The sequence below is a fragment of the Gymnodraco acuticeps genome, unplaced genomic scaffold (genome assembly GCF_902827175.1).
Source record: "Gymnodraco acuticeps unplaced genomic scaffold, fGymAcu1.1, whole genome shotgun sequence".
NCBI classification, from domain to species: Eukaryota; Metazoa; Chordata; class Actinopteri; order Perciformes; family Bathydraconidae; genus Gymnodraco; species Gymnodraco acuticeps.
Genome location: NW_022991761.1, coordinates 1338024 through 1354352, shown reverse-complemented (window position 1 = coordinate 1354352; position 16329 = coordinate 1338024). Strand labels below are relative to the sequence as shown.

General features: G+C 38.9%; 2 protein-coding genes across 6 annotated transcripts; one reads left to right on the top strand and one right to left on the bottom strand.

Annotated features, from left to right (window-relative positions):
- Positions 1–803: 803 nt before the first annotated feature.
- LOC117534996 lies at positions 804–8879 on the top strand. 5 transcript variants are annotated; one of them, XM_034199297.1, is made up of 10 exons: positions 804–1073; positions 5063–5240; positions 5799–5933; positions 6126–6261; positions 6623–6691; positions 6804–6898; positions 7186–7312; positions 7818–7935; positions 8056–8132; positions 8572–8879. In XM_034199297.1, exons 4-10 carry the CDS (start codon positions 6187–6189, stop codon positions 8680–8682), a joined length of 672 nt encoding a protein of 223 aa, XP_034055188.1. In that variant the 5' UTR covers positions 804–1073; positions 5063–5240; positions 5799–5933; positions 6126–6186; the 3' UTR covers positions 8683–8879. The 5 variants fall into 5 exon arrangements, with proteins under 5 accessions (XP_034055188.1, XP_034055189.1, XP_034055192.1 ...); XM_034199298.1 differs by lacking the exon at positions 5063–5240; XM_034199301.1 differs by lacking the exon at positions 8056–8132 and having other exon boundaries at positions 8572–8634.
- A 6222-nt stretch (positions 8880–15101) lies between these two features.
- On the bottom strand, positions 15102–16126 carry ier3 (immediate early response 3). The gene has a single exon (XM_034199360.1). The coding sequence runs from the start codon at positions 16078–16080 to the stop codon at positions 15499–15501; it is 582 nt and encodes a 193-aa protein (XP_034055251.1). The 5' UTR covers positions 16081–16126; the 3' UTR covers positions 15102–15498.
- Between the last annotated feature and the right edge of the window lie 203 nt (positions 16127–16329).

The following is a 16329-nucleotide window of genomic DNA, read 5'->3' as shown; positions in this document are numbered from 1 at the left end:
AGGACTACACCGGCTGCATAGGACACACCTCTTTTTATTGCATTTTAATACTTTAAATATTTTGTATTCATATTTTGATGGAAAAATTAGCTTATTTCTTCAATACCTTCCAGGTCATGTGACCTAATCACTCAAAATCAATGTTGGGTCAAAGGACTACACCGGCTGCATAGGACACACCTCTTTTTATTGCATTTTAATACTTTAAATATTTTATATTAATATTTTGATGGATACATGTGCTTATTTCTTCAATATCTTCCAGGTCATGTGACCGATTCACTCAAAATCAATGTTGGGTCAAATAACTACACTGGCTGCATAGGACACACCTCTTTTTATTGCATTTTAATACTTTAAATATTTTTATATTAATATTTTGATGGAAAAATGTGCTTATTTCTTCAATACCTTCCAGGTCATGTGACCGATTTACTCAAAATCAATGTTGGGTCAAAGAACTACACTAGCTGCATAGGACACACCTCTTTTTATTGCATTTTAATACTTTAAATATTTTATATTAATATTTTGATGGAAAAATGTGCCTATTTCTTCAATAGCTTCCAGGTCATGTGACCTAATCACTCAAAATCAATGTTGGGTCATAGGACTACACCGGCTGCATAGGACACACCTCTTTTTATTGCATTTTAATACTTTAAATATTTTGTATTCATATTTTGATGGAAAAATTAGCTTATTTCTTCAATACCTTCCAGGTCATGTGACCTATTCACTCAAAAATCAATGTTGGGTCAAATAACTACACTGGCTGCATAGGACACACCTCTTTTTTAGAAACCAGATCACATTGTTTGATCTAAAAATGGTGCGCTTCAAAAAAGGCAAAACAAAGAAAGCTTTAGACCTCTGGCAACAAGCAGGAGGTAGAGATTTCATCACCAGGTCTTTAATTTCTCATGGTTTTAGTGAAGTTAATGTTACAACTGAACAGTGGTCCTCAGTTACACTTACAGTGTTTAAAAGTAATAAGAAAGAGCATCTTAAGTGGTTGAGGGTCATCTGGGGTGAAGACCGACGTGGAGTCCGGACTGAGGTGCTTCAAGCAGGTACTGTTAAAAAATAACTTTGATGAGCCCCAGAGCAGAGTCCTGCCTCGGATACCCGGCGGATAACCCGCAAAATAGTTGTGTAACGGGCAAAACATACATGTAGGCCTATATCCAGGGGTGCACATAACTGGTACGCAGGTACGCATGCGCGGCAACAATCTGAATTGCGTACGGTCACTTGTGTCACAAAGCGCATTTGCGTACCGACGTACTTGTGAAGCTTTTCCAGAAGGCGGTTAGATCACCGGACGACAGAGTCGGTCTCCGTGTGCACAGACAGGGCTGCTGTTAACGTCGGTCTGTACAACGGAATTGTGCCAAAACTACGCCAACCGGCTGCGGAGGGAGACTCCCCCCCTTCACTGGAGAACTGCGCTAAAACAGCTGATCACAACGTTCACGCTCTGTGGTCACGAAGTACTCCACTAGCCCCCCCCCCCCCCCCAAATTCACAACGGGTGGGGTTGTGGGTCTTATATCAACAGGTCGGGTCCAGATTTGACTTGAAGATAATTGCATGTAACGGTCGGTTCGCGGTAGCTACTGAGCTGCGAGGGTTCGGGTGGGTGCAGATTTGCAAAACTGGACCCATGCAGGACTCTGCCCCAGAGGCTTTTAAGTTGAAGCTTAACCCTTGTGAATCCCTTTTTAAAAACGTTACTTTGAAAACACTAACGACAAAAATGTCCGCATCTAAAAATACTGTAATAAAGATATTATAGGCTATGTTAATATTTTTGTTCCACTTTCAATTACTTACATATTTTTAACCAAATTCAGTGCTGATCATAATTATCAAATGTTCATTCATTTTTATTTTTGTCACTAGGGATTTGAAAGTCACTATTTTGATTACACATACACTTATTAAGAACATGTTTCCAAAAAAACACATCTTTACCAAATGTCGTGCCATATTCTTAACACAATCAGAATGCTCGCAAAATTAAACAGTGGCATGGATAATACATTTCCTTAGGGAGGCATAAGGGTTAATGTGCTTATTTAATTAAATACTGCATCACAGTAGGATGTTAACAGAATTTACTGTAATTGACCCAAGGATGGCAGATTGCTTAAAGTTGCATTGTAGTCTTACGATAAGAGATACAGTAATTAAATGAGATTTTGTACTTTTGTAATGTTTGTATTTAGGAAAATATGTCAGTGAAAGAGGGAGAGATGGACAGCACAGTATCAAGAAACAGTGTTACAGCGCACCTACGGGTGAGGAAGACAAGGACACAAGTGAGGATGACAGGGAAATAAGTAACGCACAGCCACAGTCTGAGATAGACACAGAAGAGTCAGACCAACAAAGTACAGAGACAGCCACCGAAATGACAACAACAATGAACGGAAAGGGACAAACAGGCAAGGACAAGAAAGGGCCAGAAAAGGATAAAAAACGAAAAAGGAACAAACGAAAAACAGGGACAGAGCCTGTGGGGAAAGATGAAGATAAGAATGATGAAGAAAAACAGTGTTACAGCGCACCTACGGGTGAGGAAGACGAGGACACAAGTCAGGATGACAGGGAAATAAGTAACGTACAGCCACAGTCTGAGATAGACACAGAAGAGTCAGACCAACAAAGTACATAGACAGCCACCGAAATGACAACAACAATGAACGGAAAGGGACAAACAGGCAAGGACAAGAAAGGGCCAGAAAAGGATAAAAAACGAAAAAGGAACAAACGAAAAACAGGGACAGAGCCTGTGGGGAAAGATGAAGATAAGAATGATGAAGAAAAACAGTGTTACAGCGCACCTACGGGTGAGGAAGACGAGGACACAAGTCAGGATGACAGGGAAATAAGTAACGTACAGCCACAGTCTGAGATAGACACAGAAGAGTCAGACCAACAAAGTACAGAGACAGCCACCGAAATGACAACAACAATGAACGGAAAGGGACAAACAGGCAAGGACAAGAAAGGGCCAGAAAAGGATAAAAAACGAAAAAGGAACAAACGAAAAACAGGGACAGAGCCTGTGGGGAAAGATGAAGATAAGAATGATGAAGAAAAACAGTGTTACAGCGCACCTACGGGTGAGGAAGACGAGGACACAAGTCAGGATGACAGGGAAATAAGTAACGTACAGCCACAGTCTGAGATAGACACAGAAGAGTCAGACCAACAAAGTACAGAGACAGCCACCAAAATGACAACAACAATGAACAGAAAGTGCAAAGCAGGGCCAAAAAAGTTCAAAATTGCCATGACAAGAAAACAATGGAACAAAATTAAACCTAAACATGGCAAAAAAAAACTCCGCCCCCCCTGGACTGATACATTATATCAAGAATTTTTGAAAAATAATCCATGCTGCACACTTGCTTTCAAATACCAGCATGTTAAGACAAATGATAGCCGTAAAAAGAATTCGCCATTTTTCTGTGCCTCTGCAAAATGCACATTTAATGGATGCAACGCTGTCTACAGTTTCTCAAAAAAGAACAGGCCAAAATCAACGGATAAAAAAATTATTTTTAAAGTCATGCGCATTGGTGAAGTTATACACCATAAAAATCAAAGGCGATTTAGACCAGCAAAATACACAAGAAGAGGAACAATTTCCAAAGCCTTAACCAGTGGTGTCAGCAATTATTATTACACTATGTTAAGACAGACACCAGAGGAAATAATGGCTGGTAACATAAGCAGAAGCCTCACCAAAGACGTGTTAAAGAAAATATCCTCTGAAGTGAAGAAAAGTGCAAGGCTCCACGATGACATGATGCTTGAACTCATGTTGACTAAAAAAATAATCAAAGAGAGCAGCAGTCATGCATCATCAAAAGGCTATCTTCAGCACCTACAAATTGATCCGTTTGCTGTACATTTATACACAGATGCTGGAATAAAGATATTGACTGAGCACTTGAAAAAGCCAACACCTACGACTCTCTACCTTGATGCCACAGGCAGCGTGATACAGAACATTCCTGATCAAAATAAGCGGGTCTTGTATTATGCTTTGGTTTTGCCCGGAATGGGTAAGGATAAGCCTCCCTTGCCTGTCACAGAACTGATCACCAACAGCCATTCCATTCCATCTATTTCCCATTGGCTCATGGAATTTAAAAGAAAGTTGTCTTACATAACAAAAAGAAAGATAGCACAGGTTGAGACAGATTATAGTTGGGCTCTGATAAACAGTGTGCTTCTGTCTTTTAACAGGGAAAATATGTCAGTGTACCTTGACAGAGCATTTGAGATAGTGTCTGGACAAACTGAACTGATTCCTAACTTCACTGTGCTGCATCTGTGCTCTGCTCATATCATGAAGGCTGTGTCACAAGCATTTGGGAAACAAACTGTAGACAGAGGCACACAGGAATATGCAACATTCTGTTTTGCGTACATCCTGAACTGCACAAGTATGCAGGAAGCCCTTGATGTTTTTATCATATGTGTGTGCTTTTTGATGCAGAGGAGTACACTCATTCGGTGAAACAGAGCTAAATGTACCTCGACAAGTGCATTTTGCAAACTCGGGACTTGAAACTGGAGGAAAGTGGACATGTAATGGGAGAGGAGGAAAGCAAAATGGAAACAAATGCTCATAGCATTATTGGAAAGTCCCCTTTTACACAAGCTTTTCAAGTCAGGCGGGACCAAGCAGAGTGTGACATTCTCTCTGACGATGCTGTTCATGTAAAAAACCACTACCTCTGTCCTGGTGTCATTGATGCACTGTTACAAAACTACATGGGGATCTTCTCATTGTGGAGTGGTTTGTTGCTTGGGGGTCTGTCACGACATAGAAAAGGTAGAGTCATAAAACCAGGGATACCAACTGCCATGTTGAGCTCTGGTTTGGGTTGGTCAAACACTCCATCCTTTTAAAAAAAAAGTACCTGAGACCAGCTGAGTTTGTCTCCAAAATGTATGCCTCAATACAAGGAAGATATATAGAGCACATTGAGCAACACAATCTGCCAATGCATATTCTGGACAAAAACTTTGGGCATCCTAGCAGGCCAGATGATGACCACGAGGAACAGTGGAACAAGCGGGAAAGTTCTGCTGGTCACACCAAGTCCAAGTCCAAGTACTTCAATCCACCAAAAACACTACCCAACCCCAAGAGCCCACCTGCCACAAAGGTGAAGAAAAGAAAAGTGGACCAACAGGAACAAGACGCACAGGGAAATGTGAGTTTCAAAGTGTGTCAATTGTTCTCCAGCATTTTAATTGTAACAATGGAATAAGTAAATATTGTCAGAAAGTAAAGCATGGACTAAATTGGTAAAGAGTGAGGTGAAGGACAAAGGACATGAAGTATTATAACCCAAGATGATTAGGTGCATGTTGTAGGGGGAGAATATGAAGATGAACAATGTAAATACAGCTTACAAACTTATAACAGAAACTATATTTCCAAATCAGACTTTAAACTGCAATTACAGTTTCTGTTCCTGAGCAGCCTGTTTAATGTCATTTAGTGAAAACTCTAAAAGGGACTGAGGTTAAATGCATAAACATGGACAGTTTAATTATATTTTGTGCATGTAGCTTTGATGGTGCATATACAAAAACAAGGCCTTCACCCAAACATTCAAGATTGTTAACCCTCTGGTGTCATTCAAATGCACTACCCTAATTAGTCATTCGGGACAAAAATGTCCAGAGTGATACCGGAGGGTTAAAAGATTCCTCAAGTGTCCATATTAAACAGACTGCATCTATTTCCCCTCAATCCTAACTTGCAGTTGACCTGGCTGTGGAAAAAAAAGGACACAGAGGTGGTCGTGGCAGTGCTCCCCTCACAGATGAAAGGACACATCTTGCTTATCCGCCACTGTGAGCTATGCTCACTTCGACCCCACCAGTGGTTAACAGGGGAGGTATACATGTTTCAAGTGTCTGAAGTTTCACTCTACACTGTGTTATTTTCTTTATCTAGCATTTAACGATTTCTCCCCAAAATGTCTAGATACTTTTGTCAGTCACAAGATTCTCAAAGTTGCAGGAAATGAAAGTTCAGTATAACTGGGAATATGCATTAATTGGCAAATTGTTATGATCTTTTTTGCCAGGTAATTGAAGGCGTGTTTCATGTTGCTGCCGACAAATTCGCCGTTCTGAACAAAATGTTAAATGCTAAATCACTACACAGCAGGTGTCATTTTGTTCGGGGACAGAACTCAGCTAACATCTCACAGTTTACCGAAGGTAATGTGTGTGGTCTGTGTATGTTTATGTGTGTGGTGTGTTGTGTTTGTGCATGGTGATGCTGTAGGGGGAAGTAGGTGTGGATTTGATTTGTGGGCTCACACATTAGGTACATGGAGTGAAGCATTGGCTGAGGTCTTAAATAGGAAATGAGCTGAGATTATTTTACTTTATCCTCTCTGAAACTATACTCATTAGTTAAATCACCTGATAAATCTACTTACTATTGAATTCCCATACCAACACTTGTTTTAAGAACAACAAATGAATGGCACAAGAACATCATTGTCAGACTAATGTTGTTGTTATTTTTACCTTAGCCTTCAAGTTTGTTTTAATCCTTTATTTGATGCCATTATAGGTCAACTTTGACAACTATGAAGCTGTCCTGTCCTTTGTACTTGTCAACAACAACCACTGGAAGTTGCTGGTTTGTAATTATTTTGTCATTGTATTATTTCTGTGAAAGCACAAGACTTACATAGTGAAGCCAAAAATCTTTTTTGATGAAAAGTGCTTTTACTTGTTTTGTTCTCTCACAGTACATTCATGCCAAAACCAGCACCGTATTCCTGGTGGATCCAGCTCAAAGCATCAAAGAGCTTGATGACTCCGAACATGCTGCCAAAAGAATACAGTAAATCAAAATTCAATAGATATTTGAAAATTCAAGTAAAAACTATATTTAAACGTAAAAAATGTGTCACATTTAGTTACATTGATACTCACAAACAGCATTGAAAGCATTTTAAACAGTCTGATACAGTCTGTGTTCAGACAGTGATATATATAGCTGACCTGTGGCTGCCCCTTATATAAATAAATGGTCATATGGTGAATACAAACAGTATGAATTTCTGTTACATTATCTTTAGGAGCCACATCATTAGAAATGTAAAGTGTGTTAACATGATCCTTTCTCAGGGAGTACTTCAGGATGAGGAGGACACGCCACAGCATAACAGACTGGGTGGATGTTAAGTGGAAGGGAGGCGTTATGGGCCACCCACTTCAAACGGATGGATGTAGCTGTGGTGTCGTTGTTGTGAAGGTGAGCTGAAGAGATTCTGTTTTCATCCAGTTAACAAGCAGAGTTTTTAATGTGAAAGACAGTTTAATGCAAGGGCGGATTAAAAAAGCTGTCAAAAGTAGTTGTTGACCGATAAAGGTTTTTTAAAGGCCGATGCTGATCCCCATAATATTTAGCAGGCAGGTTGGCCAATGGACAATATACAGTATATTGCCGATATCATGTTGTTGTTTATTGTATTTTTCACAACTGACAACAATTGGATTATGACACAACATTGCTGAACTTAAATTAACAGTTATTTAACACTAATGTAGTATTCACTTGAACACAGAAAGTTTAATTGACAAAACATATCTCAAAATTCCAATAATAGGACCGGTCTATATCAATACTCAAAAGCTTTGGGAGGCATTCTAGTCAAGGGTGGATGTCTTCTATAATGTGTCTCATGTTTTTGTCTGTATCTGTATTACTATACAATAAAGAAGAAAAACCCTCCATAACATAAGTGTTGTTTGTTTAGATGGCAAAGGCAGTCATGGAGTCCTTCCCTCTGATCCCGAATGTGAATTTCGAGTGTTCGAAGAAATACATGAAACGGGAGAGGAGAGAACTGGCTCTCGAAATCCTTGAGGCATCAGGTAAATAAATATGAATATATGTATATGTATATATGGGTGTCTGTATGTATATATATATGTATGTATGTATATGTATGTGTATATAGAAGCTGACATACATGTATTGTTATCTTGTTTCAGTCTTTGATGAGCACACTTATTGTGCTATGTGTGCTGCCTTAAGGCCTCCAGGATCTGGATCTCCCATCACAGACTGGGTGAGCTGTTGTGAAGAAAATGTGGAATTGTCATGTCTACATTTATGTATTCATTTATTTAACAGGGACAGTGCACATTAATTAACATTTCTGTAACTGTGCCAGAGTTAGCCAAGAGGCTATTTTTCATCTGTAGTCCCTGGACAGATTTTAAAAGTCAACCTCAAACACATAATTAATTTTAAACAACTAAATACAATACATTTAAAACATGCAACACACATTAATGGAATACTTAACTAAAAAAAATTTAAAAGATAGAAACAATGAAAAAACAAAAAAAACAAACAAACAATAGAGCATGTTAAAACACAGGCAGTGGGTTTTAAGGAGCAGATGATTGTGTCAGCTGATTCCTCACTAACACTTAAGTATTAAGACAACTGAATGGTAATCTAGGTACAAACATATAAATACACTATTTCTTTCACTTCAACAGGTTCAGTGTGATGACTGTGAACGATGGTACCATGCCCAGTGCCTGGCAATGGACAGCAGAGACATTAAAAAGGCAGAGACAGGATATTGGAATTGTCCTTTGTGCAAGTAATACTTGAAATGTGCTCAATGATGACGATTAGTAAAACATGTGTCCTGTGTAGCCTTGTTTGTATTACTTTCTGATCATTAATCACTGGGTCACATGACAGGGAAGCTCTAGAAAAAAACCCTGAATTTTTTAATAGAAATATTAATATTAAATAGAGGATGTAATATTATCCGATATAAAGAGCTGTTTCTATTGTGTACAGACTTGTATTTAATTCATAAAGTGATTTTGAGTCATTAGTTATTGAAGAAATAAGCTAATTTTCACATACAATTATTAATATAAAAAATATTTGGAGTATTAAAATACAATAAAAAGAGGTGTGTCCTATTCAGCCAGTGTAGTTCTTTGACCCAGCACTGATTTTGAGTGATTAGGTCACATGACCTGGAAGGTATTGAAGAAATAGGCTCATTTTTCCATCAAAATATGAATATAAAATATTTAGAGTGTTAAAATACAATAAAAAGAGGTGTGTCCTATGCAACCAGTGTAGTTCTTTGACCCAACATTGATTTTGAGTAAATCGGTCACATGACCTGGACGGTATTGAAGAAATAGGCTCATTTTTCCGTAAAAAGGTGTCCTATGCAACCAGTGTAGTTCTTTGACCCAACATTGATTTTGAGGTAAATCGTGTCACATGACCTGGACGGTATTGAAGAAATAGGCTCATTTTTCCATCAAAATATTAATATAAAAATATTTAGAGTGTTAAAATACAATAAAAAGAGGTGTGTCCTATGCAGCCAGTGTAGTTCTTTGACCCAACATTGATTTTGAGTGAATCGGTCACATGACCTGGAAGGTATTGAAGAAATAAGCACATTTTCCCATCAAATTATTAATATAAATATTTAAAGTATTAAAATGCAATAAAGAGAGGTGTGTTCAACAAATGCATGCTCTAGCGTGGATTTGCTTCACATTCACTCGATCGGGAAGCTGTCGATTTATTAAAAAGAAAAATGTTCTTGTGTAATTGAAAAGTCATTTGTTGATGGTCCCTAAGTGAAAGCCTCGTTTCGCGGAGAAGATCTCCCCGTCGTAATACACACAGCAGCAGGGGAAACTGACGCTGCTGGCGGGTCCGCGAATGTCCGTCGAATATCCAACCTAAAACTAAATTCACCGCGGTGCCCAATGCTGCAAACTGTAGGCGATGGATGCAGATGGGAGCAATTCCCGTAGACCCTATGTTAAAATGTCCAACTTAACATCAGAAAATGAACATGTTTCTAGCCTGGATCTACAAAAACATATTCTGTATATAGTTAGATTCCCCCTTCATGACAACGGGACTGCTGCTCCTAGCTCCTCTCTGCTAGCTCCGTTAGCTCCGTGATGCTACAGCGGCTCAGCTCATGAGGAGAACACTACTTGAACTCGGCCGTGTTTGTTGTGTTGGTTCCTGGTGGACTATTCGTCATACAAATATAGGATTTATCTGCGGTTGAAACAGACCGTCCATGAATGCAGTTTATTCGGTAAGTCAACCCTGCGTACTTTATGTTATGTTACTGGTGTTTTTATTAAGCTAACGTTAATGAATGTTTAGAGTTGGGTTAGCATTTGAGCAATCGTAGCTCCATCTGTGCTAACGATGCTATGCGTAGCATCCAAGAGTGTAAAACATTAAGTGGGATGCTACTATATACCAAAAGGCTTCTGTGCGAGGTTGCTAAAATAAGGTCATCCTTGTACGTTAGATAGTTAGTTTGCTATTTAGGTTACTGTATGCATTGTTAAGGTTCATTTAAATTCGCTATGCTCTACTATAGCATAAAATAGACTAGCTAACGTCAACGTATTGTTGAAGAGAGGCTTAGTGTATATTAAATCAACCTCACAATGAAATATGTGTATCTTTAAAATATGAACGTCACATTTCAAGATAATAACGCTCCCTTAGATATTGTAATATGGTTTGTTGAACTGGAGTTATTTATTGCAGCTAACCGCCTATCCGACGAACGACCCAAACATTGTTGTTTTTAATATTATTACCAATGCCTCTTTTAATTGTATTATCATCACACTTGAGAAACAGCCTTATCGTGGCTGTACAACGGAACATGTAACTTAATTCCTGCATTTAAGGACGATGAATAGCGTAGTCAATGCTTTAGTGACAAGGAAATGATTTGTTTAAATATTAGATATGACGTTATCTGTGACTTCAGTGGAAATTAAGCTTATCCATTGCATTGCATTTGTTCAATAGGTTTGTGTCTTACCCCTATGTGTGTGATACATATGAATATGGCATGAAAACAAATTAATTTGACTGACTCATGAAAACCTCATCCAAAGTAACAGTAAAATAAAAAGGACCTACACAATAATACTCAATCAAACTGATACAGTATAAGGACTGTGATATCCAGCCATTTCTTAAGTATAACAATAAGATTATGACCTGTTTTTAAAAGAAGATAAAAAGTTGTTTGCATGGAAAGAAGTCTGTAACCCATGCATGTAACTTTACATCTGTTTGTTCAAAGTGTCCTTAAGGTGATCCAGACAGGCTGGACCAGAGGAGGAGAGACAGATCTGGACTCCTAGCAGCAGAGAACTTCAGCACGGATTCCAAGGTACACCTTTTTCATACTTTACAAAGAATGCATAAAGTAATGACTCTAATACACTGATATACATGCCATTAAACATGGCTGAATACTAGATCCCCTGCACATCAGTGATGTTGAGTGGAATTTATTAGCAAAAGGTTACATTTACATTTTACCAAGCAACATCACATAGTGAGAGCTGCGACCCTTTGTCTTTCAGTGAGACAACCGAACAGAGCAAGCTTCCACAGTTGCACTAAGTTTTGATAACAGTTAAATATTATTTTAATAATACATTTATTTCAATGTTGATGAATTTAGAACGGTTTATTCATAACCTGATTATCTTTGTAGTACACATTCAAATAAAAATAAAATCATTATATTTATAGCCCCTGAAGAAACAAACACACCTCTTTCTTAAATAACACACTTGCTCTGCAATAATATGTTTTTTGATATTTCTGTTAGGAAAGGACACGCCTGAGAGACAGGACTGCTTCACCATGTTCTCTTTCTCTGAGGGTCCAGAAGAACATCCAAGAGGGAAAGGAGAAGCTGATGTGATGAGATTTAAGAGCAGTACAGGACATTAAGAGACAGAGAATAGTTTTGTAGTCCAACAGGAACTTCATTTGTGTTGTTTTGTGTTTTACGTTGCACCTCAGAGACAGTGTGATTATTGTCAGGCCTATAAAGTTTGGCAAAAAAAAAAAGTCAGCTGATCAAATGCATTTGCCTCACTTTATGAGCTTCACATCGCTTGTACCTTGTACCGCAGAGTTTGGAACGTCATAAATAAATGGTACCAATCTTCAGTCAGATGTGAATGTGTAATCTAACATTTTCAGCAAGAATAACGGACAAAAGGAGTGCAAATACAATTTATTGAAATGTGAACTAAAAGTTATCAAGCATGAACCATCACCATTTTTTTTTTTAAATAAAAACGAAATAATATACATAAGTTACACTAAATGTTAATCTGTTAATTGACAGGCTAGGCCTGTGCAGGTGGTAACAGCTATGCCCAGCATGGGCTAAGTTCTGTAGGTGCAGCTGGTGCAGGTCCTCCTCCATCAGGCCTGGTCCTTCTCCCTCAGGCCTGCAGGGTCTTTCCCTGCGAGGAGGACTCCTCGCAGGGAAAGACCCTCAGCCCTCTCCGGCCAAACCAACAGACAGGACGTTCATAAAGCTGAGGTTTCCCCCAAAGTCTCTAATCATCCATCCTGTGAATATGAGAGGGGAACAAAATTGTGTAATAGTCTTTGAGTTTCATGCAAAGCTATATAAAAGTTCCATGTATTATTATTATTATTATTATTATTAGATGCTTTGGACAATAATAAATATAAACTTAACTGTTGAGTTGATCAGTTTTTTAGATTGAAAGGGTTTAATAATACAAACAAAAGGAGAGGCACCGTAAAAGAAAGATTGGTTTTTCAATAAATTGTGTTGATTTTGTCTTTTGAATTCTTTGTCTAAAGTCAAGTAGCTAGAACTGTTACTTATAGTTTGAATGATAGTCTGGTTATAATGTGTGGAGGAGGCATCACAGGTAAGAGCACCATTTGTTGTGTTCCATCCACAACAGATTGATGTGTGTGTATTTATTTATTTACTACCACTTGACCTATCTAACCGAAGTGATCGTTACGTTACTTTGCAAACCGTCACCCCCCCTCACACACACAAAAGGACACGGTAACGTTGTGATTCACTTCAATTAATGATAACTACGGAGCTTGCTAACAACAAGGCTACTTCACTCATTTAGCTAGCTAATGTAAGATACAAATGCTGTCGAGCCCTCACTGCTTGTAAAATAAAGAGCACAAACTGACAACTTACCCGAGCGGCGAGCCCCGCTGTTCTCCGTCATTTTTCTCCCGGGTTGTTGTGATCACATGACTGACAAAGCCGTGCTCTGATAGGCCAAGTCAGTTTGATTGCATTAGGGCTCGATTGCTTATCCTGTCTGAGTAGCCCGGATGATGCTGCACCGCAATTTTTGACATCGAATTTTATACACCGAATTTTTTGACATCGAATTTTTTGACGTCGAATTTTTGGGATCTGAATTTGAACATTCGAATTTTTTTCACTTGAATTTTTACATTTTTATTTCACATAGGTAAATTCGGAGCAAAAACATTCAGATACATGATTTTCAAAGTAATTATTTTCAATGCTATAAATTCGGTGTCTAATACAATTCAAATACTTCTGTCTCTTGTTTGCTTCCATACTTCAGCGCACTGTCCCGGGGTTTGCCGCTTGGCTCTGATAGGCAAGAAGTCGGTTTGATTGCATTAGGGCTCGATTGCTTATCCTGTCTGAGTAGCCCGGATGATGCTGCATCGCAATTTTTGACGTCGAATTTTACACACCGAATTTTTTTACATCGAATTTTAAACACCGAAATATTTGACGTCGAATTTTTTTCACTTTAATTTTTGGGATCTGAATTTGAACATTCGAATTTTTTTAACTTGAATTTTTACATTTTTATTTCACATAGATAAATTCAGAGCAAAAAAAATTCAGATTCATGATTTTCAAAGTAATTATTTTTAATGCTATAAATTCGGTGTCTAATAAAATTGAAATACTTCTGTCTCTTGTTTGCTTCCATAAACAAGCTCATTAAAATGCCAGAACATAACTGTGAATAAAAACACAGGCAAAAATCATCACAAGGCTACAGTTAGAAACAACATTAAATAAAATATATTACGTATTTGATATTATGTATTTGATATTTAATTTGATCTGTTTTGAACCAGGTGTGGAGTACATAAACACTGAGCTAATAATAGAATGAGTAAAACAAGTTCAGTCAGGAAGCTCTAAAAACAAAAAATAAATAAAGAAGACTTCTGTCAATTCTAGAACATTTTCACATCAGACACCATATATTTTCGCTTCACCGCGTACCTGACATACCTTTTCTGTTACCTGTCCAAGTGTACGTGGTGCTTACATGGCAACACCGTCAACAGGTCTTACCCAGATGCCCCGGGGTGATAAGGGGACCTCTGTGACTAACATGACATCATGGTAACACATCAATATGTATGTGTGAGGCAAATGATATGAGTTGCTAGACATTAATCATTAAAATAACAGGTGGAATGTTGTAATGGACTGTTACTCATCAGTAGGTTAAGCTAAAGCTGTAGCAGCTCCAGCTCATTACTTATATAACTGGGAATTATGACCATGAACATTTAAAAAAGTGAAAGTTAATCCACAGAAATCTCTTTCCCGTCTTTGTCCCAAATGTCCTTAAATATCTTGTACAAAAGCGTTGGTTTGGATTCAGTATTTACCATAGACTATATTTATGACATGTTGACACTATGTCACCATATCTTCACTATGAAGTTGAGTTATTTGGACCTCTTTCTGTATCATTCTCAATGATGATCAAACTCTTTATTTCTATATCAGCTCAATGTTTGCATTTAAATATATATTTCGTAGAGTGTTAGCACACCTGTATAAAATATGCATCTGGATGAAGTCTTTGATGCTTATGCAAAGTGTAATATTCAAAGAGCAGAAAACCATTTGGTCTATTTAGAGAATTTGGAAAAGCGTTGTCTATGGTAAAATGTAGTTGTTTGAATGATTATATAAACTTGACAAAAAGACATGTTTGATACCTTTCGTTTGTAATTATAGGGCTTTCCCCCAAACATTCTGAGAACAAGTTTGCAGATGTAATGATTATAAGCTAAATCAGTCTGGAGAAATCTATTACACAACATCCCAATGTCTAGATGAATACAAAAAATAACCGTAGAAAACATTTAGTGCAGTAAAAAGGCTGGAAACAAGAACTTCTTTTCGACATTTTTTTATTTAAATTATCAATCAATAAATAGCAAATAGAATAAATAACTAAATAAGACAAGACATTGTCAGTTTCAGCTGGTTTTTCATGACAATAACCAGAATGTAAAACATAAAGTTAGAGTGCAGTAAAGTCCGTGTGTAAATCACACACATAAATTCAAGTTTTTTTAAGTTCAAGTTTGTTGTCAGGGTTCACAGTTCATTCTTTCTTCCAAGTGTTTCTTTTCCAGACTTGTGTCTTCCTCCTCTCTCAAGGGGACTGCTGGCAGGGAGAAGCCGGCGCATGGAGCTGCGTGTCGAGGTAGCTGCTCAGGATCAACTCCTGCTGTGTTTTATTTCCACACACAGGTGGTGGTTTACAGGTAACCCAGTCCAGGGAGGTTTAGTTGTCGCTGCCCAGTCTGTGGTAGACCAGCAGAGCCACCACGTAGCTCTTCCCGGCGCTCTGCTCGAACTGGCTGCTCTCCGTCTCCTGACCGGGCTTGGGACATGTGTTCGGGATGATCTGCTCGCTGAATGAGCCGTCGTCCTCACAGCTGCTCGGTGTGGATGACATGAGCTCTGAGCTGGCGCTGAACACTGTGAGCTGGGCCTGATCCTCCGCACCCTGTAAGGGGAACCCCTGGTAGTCGCTGACAGAGCTGTCCGAGCTGCCCAGCGGCGTGTCGGCGCAGGGCTCCTCGGTGTAGATCTGCCACAGCACCACAAGACACAGGATGACCAGCCAGCGCTTGACCTGGGATGTCTCCTGTGGTGGAAGGTGCATGCGGACTTTAGCGGGATACATCACCCGGGTGCAGCGCTTCTTCGGTCGGATCGGCATGCAGGAGCGCACGGCGGTGGCCTGAGTCGGTATCCGCTCGAAGGTGAATACCTCGGGCTCCGTGCTGCGGGTCGCCATCCTGGATAAGCCATATCTCTCCTGCTGTACAGTCAGGGTCATGCTGTTTGATCGTGAGTACATTTTCTTTGAGTGTTGTGTCGTTTTCTCTCTCTGTGTTACTCTCTCGGTGCTCTCAGAAAGTTGAATATGTCACACACAGCGAACAGCTCACACTTTATAGCTACATGTTCAGGTTGTGTTTTCTTTTAGAAACGCCCATAGTAAGAAGGCCACTCCCTGACGGTATTGCTCAAGTGAGAAAAAAACGAAATATTTGCATAATGTTGGAGTTTGTGACCGCAGCTGGAATGCTGTGGCACCATGCGCCGA

Coding starts and splice junctions, on each gene's coding strand:
- ier3 (XM_034199360.1), bottom strand. CDS start 16,080: ATGTACTCACGATCAAACAGCATGACCCTGACTGTACAGCAGGAGAGA.
- LOC117534996 (XM_034199299.1), top strand. CDS start 6,187: ATGCTAAATCACTACACAGCAGGTGTCATTTTGTTCGGGGACAGAACT. Junction 7,313..7,817: donor GTGGTGTCGTTGTTGTGAAG/GTGAGCTGAAGA, acceptor TTGTTTGTTTAG/ATGGCAAAGGCAGTCATGGA. Junction 8,133..8,571: donor GATCTCCCATCACAGACTGG/GTGAGCTGTTGT, acceptor TCACTTCAACAG/GTTCAGTGTGATGACTGTGA.